General features: G+C 42.0%; 1 protein-coding gene and 1 long non-coding RNA gene across 6 annotated transcripts in view; one reads left to right on the forward strand and one right to left on the reverse strand.

Moving 5' to 3' along the window:
• Positions 1-10,027: 10,027 nt before the first annotated feature.
• The window catches only part of LOC147998821 (disks large homolog 5-like), a 31,204-nt gene continuing 18,306 nt past the window's right edge, over positions 10,028-22,925 (reverse strand). For 2 of the 4 annotated variants that reach the window (XM_087595464.1, XM_087595465.1), the window contains 5 exons: positions 13,372-13,531; positions 12,045-12,188; positions 11,244-11,410; positions 10,422-10,527; positions 10,028-10,298 (listed from right to left, as the gene is read on the reverse strand). In XM_087595464.1, coding sequence (XP_087451590.1) covers positions 10,463-10,527; positions 11,244-11,410; positions 12,045-12,188; positions 13,372-13,382 — 387 coding nt within the window. In that variant the 5' untranslated portion in view covers positions 13,383-13,531 and the 3' untranslated portion in view covers positions 10,028-10,298; positions 10,422-10,462. Of the gene's footprint in view, positions 10,299-10,421; positions 10,528-11,243; positions 11,411-12,044; positions 12,189-13,325; positions 13,532-14,564; positions 14,743-22,925 lie in introns of those variants that run through there. The other 2 variants (XM_087595462.1, XM_087595463.1) reach the window with 2 other exon arrangements.
• Positions 20,865-22,925, forward strand: part of LOC147998822 (uncharacterized) — a 28,228-nt gene continuing 26,167 nt past the window's right edge. The window contains exon 1 of one of the 2 annotated variants that reach the window (XR_015643777.1): positions 20,865-21,493. This is a non-coding gene — a long non-coding RNA (uncharacterized LOC147998822). The remainder of the gene's footprint in view (positions 21,494-22,925) is intronic. The other variant, XR_015643778.1, reaches the window with a different exon arrangement.

The raw sequence follows: 22,925 nt of genomic DNA on the forward strand, positions 1-22,925 counted from the left end.
AGAAATAATTGACTCAACTGTCAAAGATAATGTAAAGCGGAAAAAGCTACTGGTCCAAAACATACAGGAAATCCAGGACTCAATGAGAAGATCAAACCTAAGGATAATAGGTATAGAAGAGAGTGAAGACTCCCAGCTCAAAGGACCAGTAAATATCTTCAACAAAATCATAGAAGAAAACTTCCCTAACCTAAAAAAAGAGACACCCATAGGGATACAAGAAGCCTACAGAACTCCAAATAGATTGGACCAGAAAAGAAACACCTCCCGTCACATAATAGTCAAAACACCAAATGCACAAAATAAAGAAAGAATATTAAAAGCAGTAAGGGAAAAAGGTCAAGTAACATATAAAGGCAGACCTATGAGAATCACACCAGACTTCTCGCCAGAAACTATGAAGGCCAGAAGATCCTGGACTGATGTCATACAGACCCTAAGAGAACACAAATGCCAGCCCAGGTTACTGTATCCTGCAAAACTCTCAATTAACATAGATGTAGAAACCAAGATATTCCATGACAAAACCGAATTTACACAATATCTTTCTACAAATCCAGCACTACAAAGGATAATAAATGGTAAAGCCCAACATAAGGAGGCAAGCTATACCCTAGAATAAGCAAGAAACTAATTGTCTTGGCAACAAACAAAGAGAATGAAAGCACACAAACATAACCTCACATCCAAATATGAATATAACGGGAAGCAATAATCACTATTCCTTAATATCTCTCAACATCAATGGCCTCAACTCCCCAATAAAAAGACATAGATTAACAAACTGGATACGCAACGAGGACCCTGCATTCTGCTGCCTACAGGAAACACACCTCAGAGACAAAGACAGACATTACCTCAGAGTGAAAGGCTGGAAAACAATTTTCCAAGCAAATGGTCAGAAGAAGCAAGCTGGAGTAGCCATTCTAATATCAAATAAAATCAATTTTCAATTAAAAGTCATCAAAAAATATAAGGAAGGACACTTCATATTCATCAAAGGAAAAATCCACCAAGATGAACTCTCAATCCTAAATATCTATGCCCCAAATACAAGGGCACCTACATATGTAAAACAAACCTTACTAAAGCTCAAAACACACATTGCACCTCACACAATAATAGTGGGAGATTTCAACACCCCACTCTCATCAATGGACAGATCATGGAAACAGAAATTAAACAGAGATGTAGACAGACTAAGAGAAGTCATGAGCCAAATGGACTTAACGGATATTTATAGAACATTCTATCCTAAAGCAAAAGGATATACCTTCTTCTCAGCTCCTCATGGTACTTTCTCCAAAATTGACCATATAATTGGTCAAAAAACGGGCCTCAACAGGTACAGAAAGATAGAAATAATCCCATGCGTGCTATCGGACCACCACGGCCTAAAACTGTTCTTCAATAACAATCAAGGAAGAATGCCCACATATACGTGGAAATTGAACAATGCTCTACTCAATGATAACCTGGTCAAGGAAGAAATAAAGAAAGAAATTAAAAACTTTTTTAAAATTTAGTGTAAATGAAGGTACAACATACCCAAACTTATGGGAAATATGAAAGCTGTGCTAAGAGGAAAACTCATAGCGCTGGGTGCCTGCAGAAAGAAACAGGAAAGAGCATATGTCAGCAGCTTGACAGCACACCTAAAAGCTCTAGAACAAAAAGAAGCAAATACACCCAGGAGGAGTAGAAGGCAGGAAATAATCAAACTCAGAGCAGAAATCAGCCAAGTAGAAAAAAAAAGGACCATAGAAAGAATCAACAGAACCAAAAGTTGGTTCTTTGAGAAAATCAAAAAGATAGATAAACCCTTAGCCAGACTAATGAGAGGACACAGAGAATGCATCCAAATTAACAAAATCAGAAATGAAAAGGGAGACATAACAACAGATTCAGAGGAAATTCAAAAAATCATCAGATCTTACTATAAAAACCTATATTCAACAAAACTTGAAAATCTACAGGAAATGGACAATTTCCTAGACAGATACCAGGTACCGAAGTTAAATCAGGAACAGATAAACCAGTTAAACAACCCCATAACTCCTAAGGAAATAGAAGCAGTCATTAAAGTTCTCCCAACCAAAAAGATCCCAGGTCCAGACGGGTTTAGTGCAGAATTCTATCAAACCTTCATAGAAGACCTCATACCAATATTATCCAAACTATTCCACAAAATTGAAACAGATGGATCACTTCCGAATACCTTCTACGAAGCCACAATTACTCTTATACCTAAACCACACAAAGACACAACAAAGAAAGAGAACTTCAGACCAATTTCCCTTATGAATATCGACGCAAAAATACTCAATAAAATTCTGGCAAACTGAATCCAAGAGCACATCAAAACAATCATCCACCATGATCAAGTAGGCTTCATCCCAGGCATGCAGGGATGGTTTAATATACGGAAAACCATCAACATGATCCATTATATAAAAAAACTGAAAGAACAAAACCACATGATCATTTCATTAGATGCTGAGAAAGCATTTGACAAAATTCAACACCCCTTCATGATAAAAGTCCTGGAAAGAATAGGAATTCAAGGCCCATACCTAAACATAGTAAAAGCCATATACAGCAAACCAGTTGTTAACATTAAACTAAATGGAGAGAAACTTGAAGCAATCCCACTAAAATCAGGGACTAGACAAGGCTGCCCACTCTCTCCCTACTTATTCAATATAGTTCTTGAAGTTTTAGCCAGAGCAATCAGACAACAAAAGGAGGTCAAGGGGATACGGATCGGAAAAGAAGAAGTCAAAATATCACTATTTGCAGATGATATGATAGTATATTTATGTAATCCCAAAAGTTCCACCAGAGAACTACTAAAGCTGATAAACAACTTCAGCAAAGTGGCTGGGTATAAAATTAACTCAAATAAATCAGTAGCCTTCCTCTACACAAAAGAGAAACAAGCCGAGAAAGAAATTAGGGAAACGACACCCTTCATAATAGACCAAAATAATATAAAGTACCTCGGTGTGACTTTAACCAAGCAAGTAAAAGATTTGTACAATAAGAACTTCAAGACTCTGAAGAAAGAAATTGAAGAAATCCTCAGAAGATGGAAAGATCTCCCATGCACATGGATTGGCAGGATTAATATAGGAAAAATGGCCATTTTACCAAAAGCGATCTACAGATTCAATGCAATCCCCATCAAAATACCAATCCAATTCTTCAAAGAGTTAGACAGAACAATTTGCAAATTCATGTGGAATAACAAAAAACCCAGGATAGCTAAAGCTATCCTCAACAATAAAAGGACTTCAGGGGGAATCACTATCCCTGAACTCAAGCAGTATTACAGAGCAATAGTGATAAAAACTGCATGGTATTGGTACAGAGACAGACAGATAGAACAATGGAACAGAATTGAAGACCCAGAAATGAACCACACACTTATGGGCACTTTGATTTTTGACAAAGGAGCCAAAACCATCAAATGGAAAAAAGATAGCATTTTTAGCAAATGGTGGTGGTTCAACTGGAGGTCAACATGTAGAAGAATGCAGATCGATCCATGCTTATCACCCTGTACAAAGCTTAAGTCCAAGTGGATCAAGGACCTCCACATCAAACCAGATACACTGAAACTAATAGAAGAAAAACTAGGGAAGCACCTGGAACACATGGGCACTGGAAAAAATTTCCTGAACAAAACACCAATGGCTTATGCTCTAAGATCAATAATCAATAAATGGGATCTCATAAAACTGCAAAGCTTCTGTAAGACAAAGGACACTGTGGTTAGGACAAAACGGCAACCAACAGATTGGGAAAAGATCTTTACCAATCCTACAACAGATAGAGGCCTTATATCCAAAATATACAAAGAACTCAAGAAGTTAGACCGCAGGGAGACAAATAACCCTATTAAAAAATGGGGTTCAGAGGTAAACAAAGAATTCACAGCTGAGGAATACTGAATGGCTGAGAAAAACCTAAAGAAATGTTCAACATCTTTAGTCATAAGGGAAATGCAAATCAAAACAACCCTGAGATTTCACCTCACACCAGTGAGAATGGGTAAGATCAAAAACTCAGGTGACAGCAGATGCTGGCGAGGATGCAGAGAAAGAGGAACACTCCTCCATTGTTGGTGGGAGGCAGACTGGTACAACCATTCTGGAAATCAGTTGGAGGTTTCTCAGAAAATTGGACATTGAACTACCTGAGGATCCAGCTATACCTCTCTTGGGCATACACCCAAAAGACGCCCCAACATATAAAAAAGACACGTGCTCCACTATGTTCATCGCAGCCTTATTTATAATAGCCAGAAGCTGGAAAGAACCCAGATGCCCTTCAACAGAGGAATGGATACAGAAAATGTGGTACATCTACACAATGGAATATTACTCAGCTATCAAAAACAACGGCTTTATGAAATTCGTAGGCAAATGGTTGGAACTGGAAAATATCATCCTGAGTAAGCTAACCCAATCACAGAAAGACATACATGGTATGCACTCATTGATAAGTGGCTATTAGCCCAAATGCTTGAATTACCCTAGATGCCTAGAACAAATGAAACTCAAGACGGATGATCAAAATGTGAATGCTTCACTCCTTCTTTAAATGAGGAAAAAGAATACCCTTGGCAGGGAATAGAGAGGCAAAGATTAAAACAGAGACAGAAGGAACACCCATTCAGAGCCTGCCCCACATGTGGCCCATACATATACAGCCATCCAATTAGACAAGATGGATGAAGCAAAGAAGTGCAGGCCGACAGGAGCGGGATGTAGATCTTTCCCGAGAGACACAGCCAGAATACAGCAAACACAGAGGCGGATGCCAGCAGCAACCACTGAATTGAGAATAGGACCCCCGTTGAAGGAATCAGAGAAAGAACTGGAAGAGCTTGAAGGGGCTCGAGACCCCTTATGAACAAGAATGCCAAGCAACCAGAGCTTCCAGGGACTAAGCCACTACCTAAAGAGTATACATGGACTGACCCTGGACTCTGACTTCATAGGTAGCAATGAATATCCTAGTAAGAGCACCAGTGGAAGGGGTAGCCCTGGGTCCTGCTAAGACTGAACCCCCAGTGAACTAGATTGTTGGGGGGAGGGCGGCAAGGGGAGGAAGATGGGGAGGGGAACACCCATAAAGAAGGGGAGGAGGGAGGAGGATGTTTGCCCGGAAACCGGGAAAGGGAATAACACTCGAAATGTATATAAGAAATACTCAAGTTAATAAAAAAAAAAAAAAAAAAAAAAAAAAAAAAAAGAGAGAATTCTGGTGTAATTCAGATAGGTCTGAATTCATTTGTTACTGCATATTTATACCTTACCCCTTTTAATATTCTTTCTTGATCTGAGCATTTAGGGTTTTAATTGTTATGTGAATGGAGGAATATTTTCTGGTCTGCTCCCATCTGTCAGATTCTATGGCCGTGCTTCTCAACACTCCTAGTGCTGCACACCTGTAATACAGTGCTTCATGCTGTGATGACTCCCACCATAAAATTATTTCAGTACTACTTCATAACTAATATTGCTACTCTTATAAGTCATAATGTGCAAGGTATCTGATATACATTCTTTGTGAGTGGTCGTAGCCCAGAGTTTGAGAAACATTGCATTATATACATTTTTTTTTAAAGAGAAGCCTTCATCTAAGACGGTCCTGATGCAGGTGTAAGAGCAGAGACACCCTGACATAGTGACAAGTTAGCAGGCCCAAGGCCGCTTGCCTTAATGGCAACAGAGATTCCTGGGTAAAGGCACAATCTGAAATCACTGTCCCCAGGACATTTCTTACCTCAGTTTTTCCCCATTACACGGTGTGTCTGCTTGGCCATGTCTGTCCAGGAAGCCAGTCCCTGTAGTCTCTGATACAGACAGAATCCTAAAGGTGAGAATGTTTTCCCTCTGTTGGCTCCCAGTCACTTCTACAGAAGTAAGTTCAAATCACCCGTGGGTATATGTGTCTCTCTCCCATAATGTGTGAGACTTGAAATGTCATCCATTTGAGTTGACAAAAACCAACTCTCACTTCAGATTTACAGCTGACCAACACTTAGTTTCAGGAGAATGAAGAAGCTGGCCAGGCCTGCAGAGTCAGATCCCCTCCCTGCCTGGGACAATCCCACCCACAGTAGACTTCAGCTTCACCTAGCAGCTGTTATCAGAAAATCTGACCTTAAGGTTCTGAAGTCCACACATGCACAAACCCTAAGGTTGTTAGATGGTGGATATGGGGTTTTTCTCCAATTTAAAATCATTCAGGCCTCTTTTCTCCCCTGGGATGCACTTTGTTCTCTCAGGTCTGTTCTTCTCAGAAGTCAACTCTCAGAAGGGGCACTTTGCTCTAACTCCTCCATGGGACCCACCCAGCATTGTGACTGGAGGATCCTATGGAGTTGTAGCTCTGAGCTGGGAGGGGCTGCTCTCACCCTGACTTGAAGAAGCCTGTTTTCACAGCTGAGCTAGATCTGAGGAACAGGTGCTTTTAAAGAAGCATGTGAAAGTATCTCCTGCAGGAGAGCTCACTATGCAGGGAAAGTCACACAGGACAGGGAAAAGTGGCTTCCCAACTTCCCGAGGGCGCTCAAATCAGGGAAGGTACCTGATTTCAGAGAGTTTGAGAAAGGCCTCCATCTCCCTGAAAGACTTCCCTCAATCATAAGTCCCACCACTATCCCAGGCTCAGCAAAGCCCTGCACCTGCCAGTTTCCTGCAAAGAAACCCAGTGTGGAGAATTGAGGATAACACTTCTAGGAAAAGGAAGACACAAGTCTCTGGGGGTCCTGGCCTGGAGTCTGTCCCTTAGGCTCTCCTCACTTCCCCTAGGTGCCTAGGGCAGAGGCAGGGTCAGGAGTAGGGGGAGGGGCAAGTTCATGGTCAGGGGCAGGGTCAGGGGCAAGCAGTGACCTCCAGCCACAAGATAGGCTTTGGGTGCATGGAACAGGCAGCAGCAGAGCTCGCCCTGCCCTCCTTCTCTCTGGAGTGGGAAAGCATGGAGACCTGAGTGGTAGGGAAGAGTTGGGGAACTCACAGCTGCTTTTCCTCTGGCTGCAACTGCAAGTGGAGGGCGAAAGAAGCCAGAGAGTCTCAGGGGATCCCCCCATTTCCTGATTTCATTGTCCTTGTGGATGTCCAGGATGAAGGCTGTGCTTGGCTGGGCCAGAAGCCCCGCAGACAGGTAGAAGATGCACAACTGGCCTGTGACCTCCCTGGGCACCCACTGGGACCCAGCTCAAGTGGCCACAGACACTCACCAGGCACCCTGCCCCAGCCCTAAGCCTGTACACACCAAGGCCACAGCACCTCTCCTAGTCTCTCCCACCATGAGCACTCACCCTGGCACCCTGGCTGGCTTACACTCTCTGTAGGGAGCTCCTTGTCTGGTTTAGACACCAGGTTGATTATGGCCTCAGAGAAGGAGTTTGACATTGTTCCTTCTCTTTCAATATAGTGGAATAATTGAAGCACTACTGTTCTTAGGTCTTCATTAAAAGTCTGATAGGATTCTGCATTAAAGCCATATGGCCTGAGATTTCGCTTTTTAATTTTTGGAGGGGCAAACTATACTGACTGTATCTATTTTCTTCTGAGAATTATCCATGTACCTTCCCAGATCTGTGTTTATGTTGGTAATTGTTATCTGTCTAGAAAATACCAATATCAAATAGATTTTCAGTTTTCTGGAGTAAAGGCCTCTGAGGTAAGACCTAATGGTTGTTGAATTTGTTCATTGTCTATTGTTAGATCCCCCTTTCATTTCTAATTGTGTCAATTTAGGTATTGTCTCTGGTGTGCAGTTTGTTTGAGGAAGGGGTTGCCTCTCTGGTTGATCTTCTCAACAAAAATACAAAAAAAGAAACAAAAAAAAAAATAAAACAAACAAAAAACCCAACACACAGTACTTGATTCTCTTGACTCTTTGTATTTTTCACTTTATTTGTAATTGACTGATTTGATTTGAGCCCTGAATTAATTTCCTGCCATCAAATCGTACCTGACATTCTATGGGATGAGGTTTGGCCTCATCTTGTTAACAGCAACATGTAACTTCTGAGCTGTTTCTGCTCTCTGTAGTGGTAATGATGTCAAATCTTACTGAAAACCATGCATAGCCTGGTTTAGGCTGTATTAAAGTAGCCCACCAATTCAGTGTTCCCTGCAAGGTGCCATGGGACAGCAGTAGCATGAGTCTGCATGCACCTCGACAGTTTTCATTAGGGACTACACACACACACACACACACACACACACACACACACACACACACACTTTACTGACATGGTGCACATTCTTTGCACATACAGAAGAAAGTGAGAAGTAATGAAAACACACCAATAATGGAATTGATGGAGGGAGCTGTGGGAAAGCTGGGGCTTAGAGTTATTTAAAGGCCCTGTGCAGGCTCTCCTTTTGTTGGAGGAGAAACTTCAAGTGCAATGTGGTTCTTTATTTTCTTTCTCTAAAGCACAGAGGGCTAGGGAGGAACACAGGGCTTTGAGCATGTTCGGCAAGTGCAGTCACACTGAATTAAATCCTAGGGCTGGAACCCTATTAATCTTCTACAGAATTACAGAGCAGCCTGGATGAAGACTCTCAGCTGAAAAGGTGGACATCTCAAGACAAGCACTGGACAATGGCTGACAGACTTGACTGAAGAGTGGTAATGTTTTGCTATCTCACAGGAAAAGAAGGCCCCTCCCACTACACTGTACTCTAAGGACAGTTTATTCAGGTTAGGATGACATGAACTATTGTCTCATGTCACAGATGTCAGCACAAAGTATCCAAGGTATTGTATGCCAATGGTAGCATTAACAGAACAAAGCACACAGTGTCATGAAGACATAAATCATGAGTTTGTGTAGCAAGACCCAGGCCTCTTCCAGGGTCTTAGATAGTAATGGAGAACCTCAAATACGGTAGTAATGTGATAGTGTGGTGTGAATCTAGTTACAACTAGCTTCTATTGTGACACAGATGACTCTTTTTGTGTCATGGTCAGCTTATAATGAATGACTAGACCCAAGCATGAGAATAACCAAATACTACATTTCTTCTCTAGCTGCTGAGCTTTTAAAAGCCCTGGGGTGACAGCAAGCTTTTGTGGACATTCTGGATTGGTCCTTGTGTACTTTAACTCTCTGAGTCACCTCCACTCTCAGTAAGTTAGTTCAATTCCATATTGGAAATCAATCACCTGGAAAAAATACATTCCCAATACGATCCCAGATTGGCCATGGAAAAAGGGTAGCTTGAACTGTCCCACCTAGGTTCTGGGCTTGCACAGGCCTCCTCTCCAAAAGAAACCTGTGTTCATAGCTGCAGGCTACATTCACTATGGATGCTCTGGAGGATCCTCCCTAAATGGCTCAGATTAAAATAATTTTCTTGTTAACAATCAAAAAACTGATTATGCCAAGCTGGCCTACATGAAGCTAGTTTCAGTTCTGTATTTTATCAGATGTGCAGAATACATGTGGTCATCATAGATAACAGGTGAAAGATCTGCTCTAATAAGGAAACTAAGTGATGCTGGAGGATGATCCTGACCCACACTGAGCAGTGGGGACACCAGAGCCCTGTAGGGATGCCTGACAACCTAACACGTTGAGCATGCACAGCTCAGTAAGTTCCCTGTGAACACACATCTCCTGAGATCTCTCTATTTAATTGGAGGTGATCCTGTCCACCTAATACAGCACCTCATGTGGAATAACAAAAGCCACCTGCAGGAGCTGTGGTGATGACTCACAGGGTAAAGAAACTGCTGCTCTCTCAGAGGAACCACATGGACCCTAACAATTGGGTAAAGTGTGTCATTGATTACATCACAATGTGTGTGTCCAAGACACAGCCACATTCTCCACACAAAAGACACTATCACACTGGGTATCCCTTGGTGACTTTGAATTCTCTTATTAGCTCAGGCTCCATGGAACATGCAGAGATCCATCTGTAGCTGTCAGTTCTAGGTCCACAGGAAGGGACAGAACCCTTGAGTAAGAATGATGGTCTTAAGAGTCAAGAGATAGAATTCAATTTTTATTCATAACAAATACATTTTTACAACAAAACAGGATTAAAATGAATAAAAATATTTAAAAATGTTTGAAAGTAAAAATAGTAACAAGAACATATAAATATGAAACAACAAAAAGAAAACTTCAATTAAAATCATAACAAAAATATTTCTAAAAGCATATTCTTAACGAACATTTAGAAGCACAGATGTATTGCTGTTTCTCCTCTAGCACACATAATGAAAGGTGGTCCCCCAAGTTGTTTCTCAAGTGCTGTTTTCTGAAGAAGAAAGTGAGTAAGACCTCAATCAGTAAGGCTGGCTTAGTGTTATATAAATTTAGTGTCTCTAAGAAATGACAAATTAACTCTGAGGAAGAATACTCATCCAAAAAATGTTGTTACCGTTCACGATGTTTGTCATCAGGGACTCCTGAGAAAGCAACTTATTCCTCAGGAAGCTCTCTTACTGGCGTGTGTCCAATTCCATCTCTCTTGCACTTTCTGAGACCTGGGAGAGGAAGGCAGTTTTTCAGACACTGATTTGGTGGTGAAACGCAAGCCAGCTGTCAGAATGCTGCCTTCTACCACCTCAGTTCTATTGGACAATTAACATGGACCTTTTAACTGATATCATTGTTGCTAACTCTGTGGGCAGGGCAAAATCTCCAGCAAGCCTCACAGTAATGTGGGCTGACAATATGGGACCCAGACTTATACCAGTGCAAACCAAGAACAGGGCAATGGAAGGGACCGCATTGGGTTGCAGGAAGAAAGGAGATGTCCATATGTCACCAAGGTTAAAGCCAATGACAAGTACTAATTTGACATTTGCACTTAGTTCTTATCCCAGAAAGGTGCTTCCTACACAAGAAGTCACATGACCACTTGTCATTTGTCAAGAACCAAGAACATGTTCAAAACTCTACATAGCATCCAATCTATCACGTGCATGTGCAATAATGTGATATGTTATTGATCTGTCACCATTTCTATAATGCAGCTTCAAAAAGAGCAGCAAAATATACTTGCAAAATAATTCAGTTTCTGAAAAGTGGTTGGCTTCCCAGAATACTTGTGCATAGGCAGAGCAATGAACAATTCCATACATGAGGTGGTTGGCTGGTTGTGAGTGTAAATTAGTATGGTGGTAGGAAAAAGCACAGATGTATCAAATTGGCAAATTTTATCAGATATTGTTAAGCTAACACAGCTACTCGTCCCTACCAGATGATGCTGGGTCTGGACGTTGCTGGTCTTTATCTTTCTTGCTGAAGTCAACCAAATATTTCTGGTTCAGTGCACACTCAAGATGTCTCTCCTTGCTCTCCTGCTTCAGTGGGACCAACTTCTTCCTACATGTGTTTTCCATCAGGAGCTGGCTGAGCAGGTTTCTGGAAATACAGTCTGCATAGTAAGATCATGCTGCCCCTTTCTCCCATTCCTATTCCCAAGTCCCACTAAGTCTACCAGGTCCCAGGTACCCATGAAGACTTAATAAAATACATCTTGATACATATAATGCTCCTGCACAAAACACAAAGAGTTAATTCGGGGAAGAATAAATTGTTTGTTTGGCCGGAGCACCAATTAGAGTCCACATCTCTCAAAAAGAACATGGATCTTCATCTATCCATGAAAGCCCAATGCATGAGGGCAACATCAATTAGTAGTTGGCAAACACCCGCAAAAGAGGTCAGTAGAACCAAGGGAAGGTCATGCTAACCATGTGGTCCATGCACTGAGTTTTGTAAAACCTGGCATGACACGAGAGGTCCAGGTCAGCCTAATAATCTTCTGCTGACTTCAATCAGTGCTGTTCTATCTAGAGCCTTCTGCAGATGCCTAGACAATCCTGGGATGAGGAACAGTCTTTTATGGAACTGAAAGCTGAGTCCTAATGACCCTGGCACACTGATGTGTAAACAGCACAAGAGATAGAATCATAGCTGAAGACCGTCCAGTCCAGAACAAAGAAAGTCAGAAATGGCCATTTCACAGGTGATAGCCTTTCTGACCAGGACTTACCTAGAGAAGGTAATCTCCTTCTTCAGCTTATGGCTGTTCTCATGGATCACAGTGTTCTCCATCTCTAAGTTGTGCAGAATTGACATGACCGCCTCCTCCATTCTCTCCAGGTCTTCATAATATGGATTTGGCCTGAAGTGTGGCCTGGACCCAAATGATAGAATCCAATGAACATCAGCATTTAGGAATATATGAGCTCAGGGTGGGTCCTGTACTACCCCAGTCCTGGAAGGACACCTTCTGAATTGTACATATTGGATCTTCTTCAGCTTCAGAAACGTGTTTTTCTGTGTCCAGGACACCAGAATCTCAGCATCCAGATGGAGGCTTCCCTGGCTCCCTTTGTTCAATCAAGAGGAAATCTGCAGTCAAGCCAGTTGAGCTATCAAGAGCCTAGGCCACACCTCTCCATGCTCCCCCACCCAACACAGCCAGAAACCGGTGATTTCTTTTCTCCTGTCCCGATAACAGACCATATATCAACACAAAATTATAATCTGCACAAGGAATACAAATAAACAGACAATTGTGGCCACGTAGGCAAAGAACTGTGCTGTTGACAGTGGGGCTCCCAGAACAAAGCATTCACTTCACCATGAATGTGTTACAGGTAAATACTCAGGCTAAGAAATAGACTCCTATATTCCAAGTGTGGAGTGAAATATAAACATATAACAGTTGTGCATATGCATTTGGATGTATGCACACACAGACTCACAGACTGAGACACACCCACAAAAAAAGAGAAATGTAAACAGAGTTAGAGAAAGAGAAAAGCAAATATGGAAACAGAGAGCACTGTGAGAACCAGGAGAAATGCATGCACCATTGCTGTGTCCGAGGGGCTCCCACAGACACACAGACAATAACAAACAGGCCTGAGCCTGACAACTTCTATTCAAGCATTGAGATGAACAGTTTGGGACCAGGCCCCTCAGGCTGCTGCCTGTATCTTCCAGCACTCAGTCCCCTGCCTAGCACGTACAGAGACTCACCATAAACTCACTGCAATTACAATCTTGCAAAGCCACCTGATGTCAAGGGCTTTGCAAATGCACACTGGGAACTCATTCTCCCTGACTTTATCCCTGAATTCTTCATTCAGACCACAAATTCTGCTTTTCAATAAATGGAAGCAGACGAGTCCACTGTCCATCTCTCTCCTCAGGAAGGGTCAGGTTCTGAATCTCCTCTATATGGGAGGTGAGGTTTAGCACAGGGTGGTTAGGGAGGCACAGCTTTCTAGAACCCAAAACCTTAATAGGATAAGATGAAGGTGACCTTGCAGACCCAGGAATGAAACAAGAGCATTTGGAGCGATTCATACATGTTCTTCATGGATCTCTCTGTCAGAAACCTCAGGCGATCTCTCAGGTCATTTCTCTCCTCGGTAATGAGCTGCAGCTCTTTAATCAGCCTCTCCTTTTCCTTCTTGGCCTGCTTCTCGCTTAGGGCAGTGCCAGGGGATGATGTTTCTCTCCCAGCGTCTGTAGGTAGAAGAACACAAGTGAACCTGCATGGGGAGAATTCATAGAGTGTACATAGACCTCAGTGAGGCCTAAACAGGAGAACAAGCCTGGAACCCAGTGTCACTGCTAGGCGATTGGTCTATGCTTAAGAGGCCTCCTCAGTGGATCTCAGTTCTCCCACTACTCTATAGAGACCAAGAGATGTAAGCAGCCAGGTGTGCCCTATGCCGGACATCACGTGCTTACATGTACCATGGAGATGGCTTCTCCAGGATTAACATCAACTGACCAGGGTACAGCTTGGTTTCAGGACCCTCACCCCTGTGGTTTCAGAACTCAGATGATAAATTCACCATTCACAAAACTTGAGTGATTGGAGACACTCAGATGTCCTACCCTGATACTCTAGGCTAACAACTTTGGATTTAAAACACATTTCCAGGGAGGTCATGTTCAACAGACTTATCAATTCCCCTATATGAAATAACAAATGCCCCAGAAGTTCCAATAGGTTACAGGCTGAATCTTGGTCCACATGTTCCAAACAGTTTTGGTATTTTAGAAACATGTGTGTAACACACAACCTCTAATATATAAAGCTAATGATGACCCTGCCAGTTAGAAGAAATCAGAGAAGGTCTAAGAACATAAGGTTATTGCCTGGAGCACAATCTCTCCCTGTTCTTACTGTCAGGTGTCCACTGTATTTAAAGAAGCAATGATAGTGAAATACATTGCTGCCCTGTCTAAACTCAGAAAAGGTGGACCCTCCATGACTCCTGATCGTGTTATTATATCAATGTAACCTAACAAATGCACTGTAAAAGTAAAGGCCAGAAATTCACAGTATAATAGCATTGGCCTTACCATATACTCCCTGTGGGGTTGGGGAAACTAAAGTTCTGAAATCCTGACTTTCAGGAATTGTGATGTTCATGGAAATTCAATTCCTTTTCAGATGCTCCAGTTGCTGTGGCCCATTGCTAGAAAGGTCAGCCTAAGTCTGCAGCCCCCCTGACAGGGAGCTCCAAATATACTGCCCAGAACTTACTAAACATTCCCCAGAAGTGCTGTCTCTGTCCATCATTACTTTGAGACGAAAGGCCAGATTCCTTCACTCTAGTCTGTCCACAATCGACGTTCCCCCTCCCAAAACGCTTGCGAAGACGGGAAAACATGTCTTAGGGTGTAACCGCCAGATTCAGACTGAGAGAAACTAGGGCACTGGTTGTCACTACAACACTGGTGACATCACAGAGGATGCCAGAACTCTCTAGGAGACAATAGAATGTCCAAGAAGGGACAGCTGATGTCATGGGGAGCAGACTTTCCCTCCCTGCTAATGTTCTCCCTGTACTGAGCATAAGCTGAGGTGCCCTTTCCAGGAGAATTTCCTGGGGCAGAGCCACTGAGCATCTCCTGCTTCCAAAGCCAAATTTTCCTCAAGGCTTGATTATAAAAAAACCTTAGTAATTCCTATGCATCTAAATGACTGTTTCCTTCCATATCTTGCCCCAAAATGTCTCACTAACTCAAATTGTCCTCATTCACCAATGTTAGCCATTAAAACTTCCTGAGATTTCACACCAGCTTGAATATGCAGTCAAAAGTTCTCCTGTCTCATTCTGTACAGGTGCTTTATATCACATCAAGAAATAGTCTGCATGGTAGGTTACAACATGCGTGTGTATTAGGGGAACACTCATGAAGTCATGTGCTTAGCAATCGACAATTGCCAGAAAATTCCTTAGGAGAAAGAGTTGAATTCTTTATGGTGCTAGGAAAAGTGTGGAGACCAGTTGGCAGAGGAAAATGCAATATTGGAGCCAGCAGTGAAGGGAACCTCATGCTGGTGGTGGGGTTCTCCTCTCTGCACCAATGTCGCCAAAGGAGCACTGCTCACAGGCCTGAGTAAGATATACCATGAGCTTCTATCAGAAAAATAAAATAGTCAAGAGATATAGGGGGTGCACAGAAAGGTCTAAAATGAGGCTATAAACATCATTAAGTGGATAGAGCAAGGTCCCAGCACCTGTACACTGGGAAATGGCCACCACACCAAACACAAAAGCATCTATCATAGTGAAAAATGAATACTTTACAGAATGCACCCACTAACACTGATTGATCACATCCATAGTTCAAATTTTGGGGGCAAATTCATGGCCCTAACTATCTTTCTCTCAACTTATATACCAAAAAATAAGAGAGACAGAGAAAAGAAAAAGTCAAAACAAAATCCCAAGTTTCTCATATGAGGACTGCAGGAAGTGTTATATGGTAATCAGTTCTGATTAGACATTTTAGATAGAACAGTACATAGTGACCCTTGATGTGATGGGCCCTATATAAAGCTTTTTGCAATATTGGAATTTTAACAAACCTCATCCAGAACGTACAGAAGAGGTAAGGATGTGATCACCATGTCCTTGCTCTCTATCAGGTTATTTTTCTGTGTCCCCGATTGTCAGGCATAGAACAGCAACACTCTGAAATAGCTGGTAGACATGGGAAAACGTGGCTAAAACTATAGTTGTGGGTTGCACACCTCAACTGTCAAAGGCTAATGCTGTCCTCACAGTCCTTGGAAGCCACTCTTGTAAGCCTATCTATTGGAAAGTGGAAGGAGGTTTATCTGAGCTCAAAGTGAACCTGGCCAGCCAGGGAGAGGGCAACATGGGATACTTGAGACCATGTCTAAAACTAGCACAGAAACCCACCGGCATTCAAAGCATCATCCACCAATTCTCGATTATCTACCATTCTCTCCCTACCAGTCGTTCAGTTTGGAATGGTAGAAAAAAAAAACTGGGACTGATCTTTCCATTCTAAGGACCTTGATCTCTCTTTCCTTAGGTTCACCTTAAGAGTGCATACAAATGGATATCATCATCTGAACATCGTAGTATTATCTACTCTGTATATGTAGCATAATACTGTGCCTATGACAATCTCAAGCTTCCTTGAGTGTTGTTGCCCCATCAAGAAGTGTGATGTACTGAGGCCAATCCCTAGGGATCCTTTCAAGGGATTAGAAGGAAGCCATCAGAGATACTCCACTTCTTTGTCATTAGATTAAATCAAGTTGACACAATGTGAACCTGGTGGGCTATTTGACCATGCATCTTTCTCACAACCCCTCTTTTCTGAGTTCAGTCCATGGCAGAATTCATTGCCCAACATCGTAGATATTTCTTTGTATATTTCCACAAGAGCCAGGTTTCTTTTCTTTTTTTAAAATAGAATTAGTTGTAGTCAATCAACTGTTGCCCTATGTAAGAAATGATTAGTATATATTGTAACTTACCACACTGTATTTGTGTATACAAGTACATTATTGGAAATCCAGCATTACTGAGGAATTGGAAACCAGTGCTGTGGCCTTGCCTTTCTGTGCCTAGTCCTGGCTCACAGGCAGCAGGGGGCAGACCTTGAGGTCCTCTTCAGGGACAGAGTGATGGTGAATGGGCACTGAGCAGGCAGAAAAACACAGCTGAGGCAGCTCCTTTCAGATATCAAACACATCATCTCCTTCCCATCTTAAGGGCTGTTACTGAGGTCTTGCCCCCATACCTACCTTAATAGCAGCAAATTTGTTACACAGCAGCCAGCTCTTTCCTATTGTTCTGTAATACGCCTCTACATCATGGATGCCAACAAACAAACTAACAAAAAACAAAAAAACCTGACATTGAACTGTGTGGTGCAGGTCACATACCCTGTTATATTCTGTATGTTACGAGGTTTGTTAATCTTAACAAGTTCCCCAACTATGAGCTTCACATAGGACCCATTAGATTCAAGGAAAATAGGAACAATTATGTGTAAAATGACCCGAGTCAGGGCCCATAGACAGCAGCATTTCCAGCACTTGTGCTTTAGCCCATGTGGATTTTGCAATGAGCTGGGCCTAGCAATGTCCAGTACACAGTTGTGAGCTGTTGCTCTGGTTGAACTGTATTGGTGTGTGCATTCAATAAACTACACCTATTTAAATGAATTCAGTGTTCCTGTGGTCTGAGTCCAGACCTCTTGACACCAAATCTTCCCTTCAGCAGCACTTAGGAAAAGAAGCTAAGGTTAGGAAAGGTGACATCTTGTCATAAATTATGTGACAAGAGGGATGGAGAAATGATCCCTTGTGTTAAGAATCAAGGTGTCCTCTGTAATATTCAGGTCTATACTGGCCCTGTGCATCAGCTTCAAGGACCCATTTCTGATTTTCTTTGGGGTTCCCGTGATGATGCACTCAGACATGATTGGAAAGAACCAAAACGGTGGTCAGACTTGATTTATAAAATGCAGGCAACATTGCAAACTTATGTTGCAGGATATTTGATTCATATTATCAGCCCCAAGATAGTGTTATTTGCTTTAAAAAAAATTACCTCTGGCAGTTCAATTCAGCACTAGCACCGATATTTTACCCTAGAGCTTTTTTTGGTTGTTTGTTTGTTTTTTGTTTTTGTTTTTGGATGAACAAGTACTTTCTTATTTTGTGGCCCAGCCCTAGCTCTTACTTCTTTGCACAGTCACAGAGAGACCTCAAACATATACTCAGCCAAAGGCAGGGGAATGTAGAAAAGAGCCTAAGGCAATACCACATAATGACATTGAAAGTGGGTGGCCAAAAGGTGTTATAAAATTCACCTCACTTCAGTGAGTGATGACATACCAACCTGGTGGCCTACGATTCTGGAATATTAATCAGAATCCTTTCGTCATATTAGATCTTAATAGAAACAAGGAAGCAGTCCTTTCCTGAAGTATATATTCATCATACGTAAAGAAGATATTACATCCATATACAACTCAGAATAGAATTATCCCCCAACACCGGAAAGATCTGGCAACATTAATATTAGAAGCTTCTCCTGTGTTACAGTGGTAAGCACAGAAGAAAGAGGAAGATAGGGCTGAAAATAAAAGCATCAGGCCAGAGCACTGTTCCTCAGGATGAGTTGCTAGGTGAAGGTAAATAAACCTTACTAAGTTTAATACAGTATTACATACCCTGTTGTAAGTAACTGGAGCCGAGGCTATCCCCAAAGGTTTGCCTGTCTGTGAAATCTGATACCCTAACTCAGGTGTCTTCCCTGGCCTCAGTGGGAGAAGGTGCACCAGCCCTACAAAAACTTGATGTGTCTTGGTGGAGGCACACTCTGAGGGATATTCCTCTACTCTCTCAGAGGAGATGGTGTGAGGACATTGGGGAGGAACTGTGGGAGAGAAGTAAATAGAGAAAGGACAAAAATTGGGATGCAAAGTGAATTTAAGCCTGTCAGTCACTGCTCTATTGCTGTGAAGAGACACCTTAACTAAGGTAACTAATAAAAGAATCAGGGTGTGCCCATGGCTCCAGGTAGATATGTAGCAGAGGACTAGCTTATCTGGGATCACTGGGACGGGAGAACCTTGTTTCTGAGGAAGCGTCATGGACCATGATATTGGAACTTAGGCCTCTGAGGCAGGAGTGAATTGGTGGGTGGAGGAGAAATCTCATAGGGAGAGGGCGTGGGGGACAGAAGAGAGACTCATGTAGAGGAACATGGAGTGGGAGATAAATTGGAAATGTAGATAAAATAATGAAAGAAAACTAAAAAAATGAGACTATGAGTATCATTCTAATTCAAGCCTCAAATAATAAAAACATAAATGCGAGAGTCGCCTGGTCCTGTTCATGTCATCCTGAATCTTAAAATCTTTTTTCCTCCAAATTCCGTGCCACATGAGGTGCACTGACCTGTCAGCTGCCTGCTTGGATGACAACTGCAGCAGCTTCCCTATGCACTTGCTTTGTAGGAGCACGAAATCTATTGAGCTCCCTTTTCCAAGTTGGAACTTTAATTGGTAAGAGTCTTGCCTTGAGGACACCTTCCACATCTCTACAGTACAGAGGCAGGAGGCTTATTGTTAATAACATTCATCTCCTTAACTATGTCACCCTCCTCTTCAGCACATGACTTTGCTGTGACATTAAACTTCTTAGTGATCTTTTCCACTCTAAGCTGCACATGGTTTTCATGTGTTTGCCCTGTGTGTTGTTCCTTCTCCTGCAGTCTTGAGGAACAGTGACCAAAAGTAACCAAACCACAGACTCAAAGCCATGTTAATACTGTATTGTGTACTATTTTCACAGAGTTGCCTGAGGTGTGAATGGGACATGGAGAATTCGAACATAGTTTGAATCTTAGGCCTTTCACTGGGCAGTCCCTCATCTTCTCTAAAATTTAACCCCATTCTTCTACCATTGAGACCCACCTGCTGCTTAGCTCTTTACCCCTCTGCCGTGGTCTGTTCCATATCTCTTCCTGCCCATGTCTATTCTGAATCTCCTGCTTCAGCTTGCCTCTGCCTATGTCCCTCTCTATGCCCGGAAGTTCTGCCCACATACTTCCTGACGCAGCTCTTGGCCATCAGATCTTTATTACATCCAGTCAGCAGTGAGACAACACCTGATACATCTCTTAGCTTGTGTTGAGCTGGTGAGAAGGACAAACATCCACAAAATAGCAAAGCTGATGATGGGACATAGAAATGACAAGAGAAATCCTGCCAGCACTTAGCTCACTGCCAGTACAGAACTAACAATTGAAAGTTGACACACCTTAGTACAAAGGGAGGTCACCTCAGCATTTCCGCTTTTACTCCAAGAAATACCTTTAATTTAACATTAATAAGCTAGATAAAATAAGAAAACTTATGAGATGCATCAGGTAAGAATTACTGTCACAATATTCTGTCCATTCGTATTTTGCAAAATTGGAGAAGGTACTTTGTTATCTAAATTATATTAGTCTAAATTTTTGTACCTAAATCATTTTCTATCACTTTTTAAGCTTTGTATCCCTTATCTATCATAACTTGCATTTATTAACCATAATAAGTCTTCTGAGACCAAATGTACTTTCATTAATTCCAAACAATTTAAGCGTTTATGTCTTTCATCCTTAAAATTTGACACATTTTTTGCGTACAAATTTTCTTTTTCTTTTTCTTTATTCAGCTTCCACACGAAGATTATTTTTGCTCTGATTTAGAGCAGGATGCAAAGGTGGAGTGCAGACCTGAGGGGAGGGCAGATGAATGGAGTTGAGCTGCAGGATGTGAGGTTCACAGAGAATAAATAAGAAGTTAAAAAAATAAGAAATAAGCACAGTGGGGATGAAGCTGTGAATGCTTGGCATGGGGAGGTTTGGCAGTGGACTGGGCATTTTAGGGGTGGGGTGGGATTGGCGTGGGTTCTGGAGTAGTAAGGATGGTGTCTGTTCTTGTCTTTTGGGGAAACTCCTCGGTCTTCTCCCATCCCTCCTCCACCTCTACCCCCACCTCCAACCGCCATAACTGCCTCCTACCACAGCAGAGGCTTCTGGGCATCGGCCTCTTTCTGCTCAAGCTCTTCTATGTGCTCGGGGGTGGTACAAGCTTTTAAAAGTCCCAGGCAGTGGGCAGACCACGCACACTCTCCTGGCATCCCCATCCTCTCTCAGGACTTATGGTGCCAGAGCGGTTATCACAGGAGTTTGGATACTGCTGTGGACTGTCCATAGAGCCCTGCTTTCTGAGCCTCCCATGTCCACCCTGTTCCTGTCCAGGTTCCTGGCTGTCACATTTCTGCACGATGGTGAACAAGTTTGTTTTTCTGATTCTCATAACAAGAAAAGGTTAAGACTAAACTATCTAATCTTCAACCCCATCCAAGATCTGAGGAGGAGAAATGTTGCCTGAATAAAAGGAAATTCAGAGCAAACAGCTTCCAAACCTAAGAAATAACAGAAATGGTTGGCTACCCTGGGAGTCAGTCAGCAAATATTCACTGTGGCATCCACCTTCAACTCACTGGGCCAGGAGCTCTGACAACAATCCTTTGAAGCAGGTCACTTGAAGGACTATCCTATTTTTTTTTTCCAAAAACTGGGACACAGAGTTCCCCATGATCAACTTCTGCACAGTCTGGACAGCTTTCTGGCAGCAGTAGAGGTAAGTAGGTAGTATTTCACCCAATGGTTCTTTAGAGCCCATCATCTTTTTCAGAATAGATTGGGGACACTACCAGGAGTTGAGGTCTCTCCCACTGTGAAAAGCCTTTAACTATTAGGACATCTGAAATGGCAGATTCTTCAGATCTCTAAAGGATTTGAGAACCACCTTTGTATGTAATGTCTATCTCAGTGGACAAATGTGGCTTTTTTCCCAAGGGATTTACTTCCTACTTAACTTTAAAAACATACACAGGAAGTTAAATAAAGCTTATTTCTGTACCTAACTAAAGCAGTACCTAACATGACTGGAAGACTGATTATTTATAGTTGGAAAGTACTAGCTTGAATTCCTTAATTATCCACGGCAGTGTGCAGTAGTAATTTTATAAAATTAGAATTTTACACCACATTGTGAATAAGTTGCATATACTTATATCTTAAAAATGAATTGAATCATTTATGCAAGTACAATTTTAAATTCTATCATCATTCAAGAATCCATGCAATCCTAAAATATTTGAGACTTGGTATTGCTTTCTAGTATAAATAGAGATACAGTGATCTATGATTTTGTCATTTTAGTCCCTTCTCCTGATTTCCCACAACATTAGACAGAGAATTGAGGACAGAAAGAGAAAGGAAGAAAGACATTCCTGATTCGAATCTGCTTTACTGTTTCCTCCCTGACCATGGCCAGTAAGAACTTGCAACCAACCCCCTAACTGACAATAATCATCCATAACCAACGGCAGACAAATAACCACCCACCCACCCTTCCTCTTGAGAATGAGGGGGTCATGTTCCTTTAAGTTGCTTCCCAATGTGTGTGGGGTGACAACATGTTTTGGGGACCTTACAACAATTGGGACATTTTCCAAATCCTGGGAGATCTTGCAGTTTCCTATGCGTCCAGACCCTGAATGTGGCGGGATTAACTGAAGTCCTGGCTACATTAACAATGAAAAATACAAACACACATTCCTACCATATGAGGAAGGTCACCGGATATCTACCCCTTGAAGTTTGCTCAAAACAATTAGTCAATTAGCTTTTTATTCATCTTCAGGTCACTTCTTAGTAAACAGGCAGAAAAGAGACAGATTGTTTGCCAAAATTATATCAATTGCTTCTAAGCCAGTCACCAATAGAGTTCCTGCCATCCTTTGAAGTTTCATCAGAGAGGCTCTATTTTGCACAGACTCACAATACTTATGTCTCCCATGTGGCAAACTAAAAGAACTGTTAAGATCTCCTTAAATAATTCAACAGTTTTCCCAATCCAAAGTCTCCCACCCTCCTCCAAAAAATCAAGAGATTCCTCACAAACATCTCCACTCACTTCGGTACCAGTTTATATATCAGTCACATTTCTGTTACTGCAGAAAAATACTATGACCAAGAACAACTCAAGGAATACAGTTCTTCACATT

Source organism: Rattus norvegicus, chromosome 19 (genome assembly GCF_021556685.1).
Source record: "Rattus norvegicus strain SHRSP/BbbUtx chromosome 19, alternate assembly SHRSP_T2T, whole genome shotgun sequence".
Classification (NCBI taxonomy): Eukaryota; Metazoa; Chordata; class Mammalia; order Rodentia; family Muridae; genus Rattus; species Rattus norvegicus.